Below are 12,693 nucleotides of genomic sequence, written 5' to 3'. Positions count from 1 at the left end.
ATTCAGGGCCCATGTAACACCGAAAGGGTCAACCGTGGTGGAATTTCGAACTACACATTGACTACGTGGTCCGTGCCCATACAACTCGTAGCTCGGCGGCAGGAAACCATTTTTGGTCCTATATGACCGAAAAACAAAAGCCAAAATTTGGTCTTGCGGATGTTCAATCTTGGTGAATTTGGCAACGTAAGCTGGCCAAGGTGCAGATGTTTTACAATTGTTTATGAACAAGAAACTGATTAGCCCGCCAAAATGCGCCCGGGACAAATTTTTTATACCAAGCAGATGAGAGATGCCACCGCCAAGTTTGAAATTTGAAAGCAGTTGGCACCTGCTGCTGGCCTCATGGCCGGTTAGGACGCATTCTTGCAGTCTGCAGATACAGATTCCATTTCAAAGATTAAGTGACAGATTGCTCTAATCCATATACCGCCAAGTCGCAATTTGGGCTTACTAGTTTCATTGGAATTCATACATAGGAGCAAATGTGTGGCCAGCTAGCGCCTAACGGCAGCCCATTGCCTCATCCGGCCATGCCGGCATAGCGAGTAAATGTGCGTGCGATGTTGGAATAGCCGCCAGATTGTCCCCTAATAAGCAGCATTTGAAGAAACGAGAGAATTTTTTTCTCTCTATAACCAACTAGCTTTTTTGTTTCTACTGGGGAAACTTGCGTTTGATTGGGATTCTAAAATGCCAAGACGCTGGCAAGGAAGAGAATTTTCCAGTTCTCACCCCAATCAGGCTTTTCTTCTTGGCAAGAATTATCTCAATGTAAATTTCATAAACCGATTATATAGGAAATGCACAAAATACCGCAGGCCTGACTTATTTTTTCTCATGAAAAAACTAACCATTGGTATCCAAAGGAACCATTAAAGTGTTCCAATTATTAGACTAATTTACAGAAAGGGACTAACATGGGTTTGGTGGATACAGAAACTGAGAAACATGTACAAAAGATCTAACTCAGCTAAGCAAGATGGTTTTCAATTACATCAGCATGAAATAAACTACGTTACAATCACTGCATCCAACCAGTCTCCGACACACGAACATCAGACAGAAGCAAATGATTAGTTGCTGAAAACATAAGGGGGCTTGTTACCTTTAGACCCTGCTATTCTCAGGCAATGGCAAGACTCCATCGAAGAAATCACCAAAGTAGCCTGGAGGCTCGTGTACTAGCCTTGAGATGATGTCTCTCAATGTGATCACACCTTCCAAATTCCCATTAAAATCCACCACATAAATTCGATGAATTTTTTTGGAATCAAGCAGATGGATTAATTCCTTTATTGTGTGGTTTCTGCTGCATGTTACCATGCCACTTAACAATGGTGAGTCCTCATGATGATGTTCTTCCATGTACTTTCTAACTGCTGTCAGGAAGTTCTTAGCAGTGATAGATCTATGCATTAACACAAGTTTGCATAAGTAACTTCAACAGTTAACAATGAGACATCTTAACAAAACATTGTAAAATACTGGTAAATAAAAGATTCATCGACAAACCTATAATCGTGATAGATCTCCGGTGCAGTTAAAAGGAACTGAATATCTCTCAGGCTTATATTACCCACGGCCTTATTACCACCTTTTTCAACAACAGGTATACCTCCAATTTTCTTTCTCCTCATCAACTTAAATGCCTGAAGCACTGGTTCATCCTCGTACACCTAAAACAAATAAAACAAGCACTTCAAAAGGACATTAACATGTTAATGGTTTAAAGAAACACCATTTTGCTTAAAAGTAAAACATTTTGGGGAAAAAATAAGTTAGGACTGTAACAGATAAAAGCTGTGATGCGGGGTTGACAATATGAAGAGACTTGCTTCTGGTTCAATGTTATAGACAAAGATATCTGTAGCAGATACAATGGGGCAAAGGAAAGATTTGTACCATGTATAGGCATTTTTGTTGACCTAAACAGGATTTAGTGATTCTCAATTCAAGACAAGTAATAGCTAAATAATCTCTTTGGATAAATTAGATCATATATATATATATATAAAATAACTATTTTATTTGTAGGTAATCTGAAGATAATAGAGTTTTACTGACGTACCTTGACAATATGATTAGCTGACATTATGGGAAGACCAATTTCAGATAGCTTCTTCTTTCCCCAGCTTTCAAACCATTCAAGGCCAGCACACTCAGCTAACATGTGAATAACAGAAGACTGGGTGATAATGTTATCAATTGTCCCTTCACCCAAATCAACTACAGGAATGCTCTTCATTTTGTACTTTGAAAGCAACAGAAGCATGGTCAAGAAGGAGTTGGATTTCTGCAGAGCAAGGAATGGAGCCCAGCGAAATGACCCTGCGATGTCTCGTACCTGTATGTTTGGAACTTAATGAGTGCCACCAATTTTTGTTGAAAAATAAAAATGTGAAACACATCAGAAAGAAACAGAAGTTATGAAGGTTATATACAACCTTAGTGTTCTTATAGAATTCAGAAGTAGTCAAAGCTTCAAAAAAGTTTCCGGAAGTCATTGAAGCAGATTCAGGGCCTAAATCCTTAAATAGAGCAGCCTTAGACATGCCATTAACTGCTGCAGCCAAAGCAGAACTAGGGGATGAACTCCTTGGAGAAGGAGGTTCTGACTGTCAAGATGATGAAAAAAATTTGCTTTCAGTTTCCTCACCAAATCAGAAAAATACGAAGCCAAAAAACCACAATCTCTTTGAACATGGACACCCTTAAATTTAAGACATAAATGGAACCACTCAGCAATGCCAGTTGAATAAATAATATAAGAAGATTGATTGTGACTCTTACCTGATGCAAAATCCATACAGCAATTCCTGCAAACTCAACAATGCCAATGTATCTGTCTATCCAACTAGCATCCTCAGGTGCATCAACATCCACTACAGGAGCACTAAGAATTCTGTGTTGGGCCAGTATTTCAACTGCTTCAGCTAGACTGGTGTCCGATTTTATCTCAATCACTGCACACAATGATCAACAATTATTATTCAACCAAGTAAAAATAAAACACAAAACACCGAATTTAAATCATTTCAACACACAGATCATATGCAAAAGCTTAAAGCTCCCCCGATCACGATCACAGGACGTCGTGATTCCAAACGCTCAAACAAGAAAAGAACATATTTTTGAGGAATTTATTAAAGAGATACCCAAAAACAATATCAGAGACTCTGATCCAGGCAACTCCATTGTGTATAAACATAAAGCATGTATATGGTGAACAGAAATGATCTAGATAGCAATTTTGAGCAGTTTGCCCCCAACATATTGTGATTACCTGATTGTGATTAACTGGACATGTGACACAATTCTGCAACTAGTGCCATAGGCCCGTAGTTATTGATGCACCGATAACTATAAGCAATTACGTGTGTATATATATATAATTATGTAAATATATAATTGATGAAAAAGTACCTTGTGAAGGCGGAGGAGGGAAAGCCTCAACAGGGATGCTTTCAAAGCAGGCGTTGAGCTTCTCCGTGGGACTCAGCTGTGGTTCCAAAACGTCCCACAAATCCTCCACTTTCATCCCCAGCTGCGCCTCTGGACTCCGAGGACTATCCTGTTGCCTTGGACTACTCCCTTGTCTCTGTAATTGCACACTCGCCATCAATACGAATGCTCTCAACTCAACACACTCTCTTTTCTTATTCTCGATTCTCTGTCTCTCTCTCTCTCTCTCTGTCTCTCTCTCTCTATATAACTCCACAAAGGTCGAAAAGCTTTAGATTTTTATTTTAACAACAAAACAAAACAAACAAACCCGTTTTAAAAAACCGCAGTTAATACTTGCGTTTACTCTGTGCGTTAAAGTTGCATGCTTATCAGTTTGACCGGTGGAAGCGGGACACGTGGACATTCCTGATGCGGATGCTGCATGATTGGTCATGGAGCTGCGTGGTCAATGGCTTGTGTTTGACGTACTGTTCGCTTAAGCTTATCCGGTTCGCTCGTTTATTTATTTCCTCTTTTGGCGGATAGAATTAAAAAATAATAGGCACACTCTTTTTTTTCCTTTTTTTTTAATCCTTCGCTTATCCGATTTTTAATGAAGGCCAGTGGCGTGTCACTCTAACATGCGCTGCTCCATGCTTAGCGCACTTGTGTTCAACGACAAATGTGCTGATTCAGATTTTGGGTTCGTGACGTGGAGAGCTGCCCTGCGGCGGCTGCCCGTGGTTTTTGTACTTTTGTTGTTGGTTTTAATGATAGAAGGCTGTGCCCTGTTCAGTTCTTGGTTTACGGTAATGAAATTTTTAATTTTTTATACAAAAATAATGAACTATTAAATTGGATTGTTGCCTCTCCTAATATGGTCTTATGTTAATTGAATCGAGCTCTTGACACCCGCCTATGAATGGTAATTAAATCCGGATTCGGCCGGCATCCAACAAGGATCGGAAGATCTAAATCCAAATGTAGAAAATTAAAATTCGTATAGATATGAATATAGATCTAGATACAAATGCATCCTAAAAATCAAACATTTAGATTCAGTTAAATTTTATATTAAATTAAAAAGTAATTTAAAAATATATATTAACTTAAATTAAAAACAAGTTTAAGTCCCTAACTCTACACTCATGGCACTTCACTAGCAGCCGCAACTCACAAATCCCTAACGCCCAAATCCCCTAAATCCGTAAGGACTGTAATACCATCAGCATGTCGCTGTATGCCTCACAACCTCGCCTAAGCCTCGTGTCGAAGACTTGATATTTACCAAGAATCTTAATAAAATCCTTTTACAAGTTCACAATTTTACCAATTAATGACAAACTAGTTTCTTGTTGGTTATTGGTAGATCGCTACTTTGACATTGTACAATCAAAAAATAAGAATTAAAATAGTTCATTGACGTAAGATGATATTCTAGGATTTTTAAATTTTTTTATAACTTAAAAAGTAAGCTTAATCTATTATAAATAAGGAGATATTGTTATTATTTTCATAACTCCAATCATTCAATAAAAAATTCATGTTTTAAAATTTCTTTTAGGTTATATCAAAATCTCGCTATCAGGCTTAAAGTGTTTTTAAAAATTAAAAATATTATTTAAAGAGTTATTCGTTTGGCTTATAATAAGATCCAATCGCACTCTTACCCTAATTGTATTCATTTATTACTGTGTCAACCCTATCAAACCGCTCCCGCTATCCCGCCCCGTCATTCATCAATGAGTAATATAGAGGTAGAAAAGTTTGATTGAGAAAAAAAAATAAAAATTCGAAAATTTCACAGCCAAATACCCAAAGTGCACAGGCCACAATTGACAATCTAGCCTTTTTCTCCTTTGAATCCTGAATTTTTGAATTATCCGCCCTTTACGAGTTCGACAGTTCCGATACCAGATTTGTCGGTGGCAGCACCGGAGTTAAGGGCTTGAAATTCTTAATACAAGAAAACAACATCAATTTAATAATAAATTCACAAACCCCCTCAACATTGGTCTCCAAAAACTCATATAGACCGAAAAATAACAAAACTTTCGATCAACAGAGAATCAACGCCGCTTCCAGGATGTCCCTAGATACCGGCGGCAAGTCATTTTTATAACTACGAAAGAAAGATAGTCTCGAGGAGTTGAAAAATTGGAGCCCAAAATTTTGTTCTTTCGAAGCAATGAGGCGAGCTGGCGTTGATGTAGAATAAATAACTCAGAGTTTATTAAGAAAAACTAATAAATATGGAGAAATATACTTTTTAAATTTAAAATGACTTTTAAATGATATAAATGGGGTGTCTTTAGGAGCTCGGTGTTGTTTGAGATATGTCAAAAGCCCGACTCGACTCATATTAATTCGACTCGGCTGGGCCCAATTATGAAACAAGAAGGTCTAACACCCCTTTAAGATACTTATGACACCCCACTTATAATACAAGGAAATTCATTCCTAGCCGCCTCAGCCCTCAAGAATCGTTAAAAGTATTTTTCGCAACCATGAGCTTTTTATAATATTTTCTAAGCATTTCAAATTTTAATTTTATATAAACTAATTACTTTTCTATTAATTACATTAACTATTGTTAAATAATCCAAGATAAAAAGATTATTTTCCCTCTGAATTTATTTTGGTATTATGAATATTTTTATACGTATATACACGCTCACTTGCACATGTATATGTGATATTGTATGATAAAACAACATATATTTTAATTTTTTTTCAAATTCTTTTCTCATTTTAGTCATTATATATTTCATAAAAATAGCACTATTGATACTTTAAAAGTACTTGTCACTTGCTTTTATTCTCATTTTTTTCTCATTATATGATATGTTAATTTCAAATTACCGGTACTGTCTTTCAAAATTTTATTGGATTGTAAATTAGTAGTACTCATAATACCATATTGCACAAACACCAATTTCACCTAAGTTTTTTTCTCTAATTATTTATATTGTGTTAACACATTAGATCGAATAAACAATACAATAATGAATAGTTACCATGAGTAATTTTTAAAAATATTTATTAAATGCTAAAAATATTTTTTACTTTTTTAAGATCACTTATAAGTCTTCTAAAAATAATTCGAGACGTGCTGTCTCTAAATGATACAAGGAATATGCAAATACTGGCATACAATAAAAATCACTTCTTTTTACCACATTTTCGTAATTACTAAATTACCACTGCTAATCAAAAACATTAACCACATCATTAAAAAATCCCACATATATAGAAGAGTGTTTATTAGTCCACTAACCAAAACCCACCAAAAAAAAAAAAAAAAAAAAGGGAAGAAGAAAAATCCGAATTGACTCATATTTCACTATTCTGACTTCTCTGTGTAATTCGGGAGGGTTATTCAGGCGCCAAATCCCATGGAGGCGTCGTCTTCTCAACCTCAGCCGTCTGATTCAAATCAGACGGCTTCCAGTTTCCTCGCCAATCTCCCCTCTCGCGGCCTCTTCACCTCCGCCGCCTTCTCCCCAAATCAGGTGATTTCCGATTTTCAAATTAATATTTTTTTTATTTTACTGTGGTGTCGACAAAATGTGGGAAGTGATAATAATTATTTAAAATACTTTGCGTTGAATCGCCGTTTAACTGAGCCCGAAACAAGTGCTAAGTCCAGTCTAGTTTCTTGTTTTTGCTTTTATATTTTATTTTTACTTGTAGCAATACGGTTATTTGAGAATTAAAAATGAGAGGAGAACTATCGGATAGTTTAAAGAGTAAAAATCTTCTGAATCGATTTATGGGAGACGAAATGGAGGAATTATGTTTAGGGTTTTGAGTGGACATATGCCAACACATTTGCAGATTGCTAGTTACTTGATGTTTCAGTGCTGGATTTTTATTGTAAGGGTTTGTATCTATTTGTGTATGTAGCTTGAAGTTGTGAATAGAGGTGGGTTTTGTACAATTTTTGTGGCCATGCAAACTCCAAGTGAAACTCTACCAAAAAAAGAAAAAAAATTTCATAGGAGGAGTTGATTGGAAATTTAAATTTATTAGGCATTGTGCTTGGTTGAATTTGTCTTGTAATTGTCGGCTGATCCCCTTTTTTGGTTATTGTTACTTTTCCAGGGTATCAAAAAGTGTATTAATGTTATTTAGTCGCTTAGGGATTTCAGTGTGTTTCCTTGCATTTATCTTGTAATTATGCTGGTATCTTTTTTTTTTCCCGTAATGGTAAGTTAGTTAACTGGGTGTTAAGAAATAAGAAGTATATTTATGTTTTTTCTTTCTAATGTTATTTATTTTAGAAGCTCCACTTATTCTCTTTCATTTTGGAAAAATCGACCAAGGATCTTTAGAACTAACATTGATGGGTTTTCATGGTTTCTTTCCATGGGAAGCGCAAGTTTGTTTCCTGGTTGCAAGATCTGTCAATGGAATGTTTGTAGAGATGCACGTGGTACAGTTAAAATGTTACATGCCCCCACTTCCGGATAGCTTTATCAGTATGTTGGTGGTGCTGTTAAGGATTTCGGCATAGCTACTTGAATTTTGATTTTGGAGGCTGTTCTGTACTTCTACACCTAACATTTCCAATCCCTCAATTTGCAAAAAGATATTGCCTTATAAATGTGTTTCTTTATGGTTCAAGATTGAGTATCTCTTCATAGTTGTTTTATTTCTAAGATTGAGGTTGATTAGAATTTGGTTGCTAATGTTCTTAGAATTTTACTTACTTTGTTCTTTTCCTTTAACATTTTCTTTGAAAAAGTTGATGCCAGTTAGGCTTTTTAATAAGTCGGTTTAGTTAATTATTGAAATTCATAATCCTGTCTTAAGAAGCAGTTTCAATGACTTTGTTTGAATGTTCAAATATTTGTGCAGGGTGGGATGCGAGTTTACATTTGTGAGCATGACACATCACCACCAGGTATCCATATGCTCTAAACCTTCGGTATATATTTCTCAACTTTTGATGAGCTTGCAAAGCATGGATTCTGTATTCTGATTGCTGCATGTTTCTACTGTTTCTTCCTTTGTTTTAAAAGAACCCTAACTTGTGATGTTGTCAGATTCACATTTTTACATCATTAATTAGATATAAATCTATTATAAGGTACATACCTGGAAAGGATAAATTTACCATGATAGAATTCTCATAGTTCATATTGTGGAGTCTATTATTCATCATTCTACTTTAATTTGTGGAATTTCTGAAGGAAAGGCTGGGGTGAAAATTTACTGATTGATCATTTTTCAGCCTAATTTAATTATCTGACTCTTACTTGTACCTCCAGAGGACCAATTGATAAAAACAAATCAACAGAACATACTGATTAGATCGCTCACTCTCAAGAAACAGAAGGGTGATCCCAGTTCAAAGGATGTGAAAGGTGCAACCATAGCTGATAGAAAAAGGTACTAACCCATTTATCTTGAAGGAATTACATTTGAAATGGGTCTTCTTGGTCTTGTTTCTAATGTTCAGATTTAGGCACTTTCTGGTTTGCTAATCTGCTCTGTAGCAAGCTACAGAGTGTACTCTGGTGAATCCTTTCCTTGCAACCATCTGTGAATTCTTCACTAATATAAGCTATCGCAAATTTCAGGACTGCAGAGAGAATTTTGGATACTAGGACTCCAGCCAAGAGAGCAAATTGTCAAACTAGTTCTCGACAAGGTAATTTGAAATAGTTTGTATTGCACTAGTTATTTGTGTGTTTTGGTACATGTGGTTGTCATCTTTGAAAAAAAAATAATGCAAAAAAAAAAAATCCTTTGCGTTGACTTTTTCTGGAGATCAAACTATAAACTTACAATAGAACTGCTTCCATATTAGTTGACTATGATTAGTTTCTTCTTGGTTCTTCAAAGGGCTTGAGATGGTTAATGATCTATAATGGTTGTACCAGAGACTTATAATGCCGATGCAAATGATTACTTGATTTGAAATCAGTTTGCTACACTTTTAGTTTCTTGCTATCCGTCTTTTTATCCTTGGGCTGATTGATCCATTTTGGATACTTTTGGCTTATGTTTTTGGATGGGAAGTAGAAAGTTCATTGCTTCATTTCATTTTGCAAACAACATAATGTACCAAGGTCATTGCTTTAAAGTGTGCTGCTTCAGGAGATGACCTTCACGTACTAAAATTATGATAAAAATTGAAGCAGCTTCTAATACATAGTAACTGTTTGTTGCTTGTGGTTACAGATGGTTGTCTCTAACTATTTTTATTGCCACCTTTGTGTGTGTGCGCGTGTGTTAATTGCTATCTAATATTAACTTGAAGAAGTTCAAAATTATGTTGCAATCCAATTTGCTTCAGATTCCTACTTTATTCACCCGCTTTGTGTTTTGAACTTTTTCATTCCTTTTCAGAAATAACCTTATTATATTTTTAAGCTTCTGATAGATTTTGAACATGCAGAGGGATCAAACAGCCGTGCAGCCGAGAGGGACTTCCACAGTTTGACAGTAGAGAGGCTCCGTGCGCTTCTCAAGGAAAAAGGTCTTTCACCCAAGGGAAAGAAGGCATGTATTGGAAATTATTTGAATTCTGTCTTGCTGTTTCTCTTCTTCTGTCAAGCCTATCCAGTTCTTTTTGTTAATGGTCCAAGATAGGACTAATTGCATCTGCCTTGCTAATTACAAAAACATGGTTCATTGTGCAGGATGAGCTGATTGCACGCTTGAAAAGTGTAAATGGTTAAGTACAGTTGAAAGAGGAGGGCCAAATTGCTCTCTGCATGTGATGCATCTAGTAGAAGACTTATCAATTTTTTTGTGTAAACCTTGGATAAGGGCCCAATGTATCTTACAAGTAGTGTTTCTGGAAGTAGTTGTAATTTGTACTGAGATAACGACAAACTTTTTTCTAAAACCTAAATTTTGTGGTTTTGTGTTAAGTACAGGCTTATTTGTGCTTTTGCTTAATGATGATTTTTTTTTTAACCCCCTCTCTTGCAAGTACTTTAATAATGGCCAAAAGAGGAGAAATTCTGAAATTGTTTTATATGCAGTGTTTATCCATCTATTGAAGCTGAAGGTCTTAAGTCGGCGAATCTGTCGCACATTGGATCTAATTTATATTCAACTATCTGATCAAGTAATGACATTGTATAGAGAATTGTACACATGTAATTGTTATAATTTTATCAGTTGGTTGTACTTGTACATGTAAGTATTCACCTGTGTCAAGCATTGGCGGTATCAAGCAGTTTGAAAAGGAAGCTTCAATGAAAAGAAGCATCACAATTAGGCATTATCACGGCGACGTATAACACATTGACAGCGTCCGAGAAAATCTCTCGATCAACTGGGATTGGCAGTTTGCGTCGTTTAAAATCTCTGTGTCAAATGTCAATGGGGGATTGGCTGTCCATACGAGGTTAGTGAAGACGAAGAGTATTGGGATACGCAATCCAAGAAATGGCCCATGAGGGATGTGGACTCATTCAACTTTATGAAAATGTTAACAGGGTTTGTGCGTGTCTCCTTTTTCATCACACTTTTAAGAATTAAGGAACGTGCTGGGATTATCATTATAAGCATGCTTCTTTCTTGCCAGCATTGCACGTGCGTATTTAATTATAAATTACAAGCCAGGAACTGGATGCCCATTAATCGTGCAACGTGGCCGCTTGGGCACGTTAAGATCGCATTAATTATAATCGCCAAAAATAAAACCACGTGTGAAAAACCTACCACGAAGAAGTTGTAGTAGTCTGTGGACGGCGCCGCGCATGGATTGGTTAGTGGTTGCTTTCACTTGCTCTATTAGGCCCAAGATTTTGCCAAGATTGCTTGCGCGGTTTCACGATGGCTACCGATACAGGTGGCTACTGCAACAATATCAAAAGTAGAAACAAAATTTTCAATTCGTCAATTACAATTTCTTATTATGGCTCGAATTTCGGTTCATACGCATTGTCTATACCAAAACGAATTATCTACGTATATGTTTTTTTTTTTTTTAAGAAAAAATTAAAGCTGAGTGCCAAACAGACTTCAGGGTAATAAATTCCACGCCGTTTTATTTATAAATATGGAGAGAAAAATAATGGAACGTCACTTCGTTGATTGTGCGAATCCGCATTGCGGCGAACGACCACTGTTCTTACATTGAGCCTTCAAGATCTTGCTAGTTGGGCCTTGTCAGTGTCTGTAATCCACTGTAAGAGGTTTTTTTTTTTTTGGAAGACAAAATGACAACGGCCATTAAAAGATAAGATAAGCTGCTACTGTACAAATGGCAAACGAATCACGAGTCCCCGACATTCCCTGGTAAAGCAAATTAAAACGTGCGTTTAAACATTCACGTGCCCTTTTTCAGTTGCGGCTATTGACTCCTCCTGCCTAGGCCTAGCCAGATGTTGAACTGTTGGAATTTTGTGGGGGTAGACCCGCAGACTCCACACACTGAGCTCACGCTGCTTCAAGTTAATTTTTTTTGACAGATTTGTCATTTTACGTATCGACATCTAAGTTGAGGATAGATCATGTCGACTACAGATAAGATTTATAAATAAATTAATAATGACCCTATTTGAAAATTTGTGTTAATATTGAATGATACCTTCTTAAGGTGTCTGACATTGAAAAATAAAATCACACTCATGAAAAAGTTGAGTAAATAAATATTATGTGTGTAAAATAATTATTATTTAAAAATCAGTCGTGTATAAGTATATAATTAGACATACAAGTATGCTTTGGTCATTTTCTTTCAACTAAAAATGAAATTTTTTAGTCAATTATTTCTTATAACATTTGTTCAGTAAAAAAAGTTCAGTTATGTTGAAATTGTTCTACTATAAAGCGTCGATGATAATCGTACAATCATATAAATAAATATTAAATTTGTACTCATTATTATTATTACCTGACGGTTATCATCAGTGCTCTACGAAAGAATAGCTCTACCATGACCGCTGCCTAGTAAATATTTTTGAAAAGTTATGTGTATATACACACACACAGAGCATTTACACGTACTTAGCTACAGTGGCTACTGCAGTCCTACACCTGCATGACTGCATGCCTATACACTCAATATATAGCCACAGAGATCACGTTGAAAATGAAAAATGTAAGCTTGCTTTTAATAATTTAATTAATTTGAAACCCGACATTGTGATATGTCAGTATCAACTATGCCTGTGAAATCCCCCCCCCCCCCCCCTAACTAATAATGTGTTACTTTCTATTTTTCATTCATTTTTCAATGACCCAAAACTTTCTTGCACTTTTAGACTTTTAGTGACAGTC

General features: G+C 36.0%; 2 protein-coding genes across 2 annotated transcripts; one reads left to right on the top strand and one right to left on the bottom strand.

The window, feature by feature from the left end:
• Positions 1 to 856: 856 nt before the first annotated feature.
• Positions 857 to 3,731, bottom strand: LOC102611080 (SNF1-related protein kinase regulatory subunit gamma-1). Its single transcript, XM_006476964.3, has 6 exons — positions 3,427 to 3,731; positions 2,794 to 2,966; positions 2,448 to 2,618; positions 2,072 to 2,347; positions 1,516 to 1,679; positions 857 to 1,411 (listed from the first exon to the last, which is right to left on the bottom strand). The coding sequence occupies exons 1-6, from the start codon at positions 3,620 to 3,622 to the stop codon at positions 1,111 to 1,113; spliced, it is 1,281 nt and encodes a 426-aa protein (XP_006477027.2). The 5' UTR covers positions 3,623 to 3,731; the 3' UTR covers positions 857 to 1,110.
• A 2,990-nt stretch (positions 3,732 to 6,721) lies between these two features.
• Positions 6,722 to 10,377, top strand: LOC102610778 (hypothetical protein). The gene is made up of 6 exons (XM_006476963.4): positions 6,722 to 6,959; positions 8,308 to 8,353; positions 8,721 to 8,841; positions 9,033 to 9,103; positions 9,854 to 9,957; positions 10,098 to 10,377. Exons 1-6 carry the CDS (start codon positions 6,843 to 6,845, stop codon positions 10,134 to 10,136), a joined length of 498 nt encoding a protein of 165 aa, XP_006477026.2. The 5' UTR covers positions 6,722 to 6,842; the 3' UTR covers positions 10,137 to 10,377.
• Positions 10,378 to 12,693: the final 2,316 nt, after the last annotated feature.

The sequence above is a fragment of the Citrus sinensis genome, chromosome 3, assembly GCF_022201045.2.
Source record: "Citrus sinensis cultivar Valencia sweet orange chromosome 3, DVS_A1.0, whole genome shotgun sequence".
Taxonomy (NCBI): Eukaryota; Viridiplantae; Streptophyta; class Magnoliopsida; order Sapindales; family Rutaceae; genus Citrus; species Citrus sinensis.
This window is presented reverse-complemented; position numbering and strand designations above follow the sequence as displayed.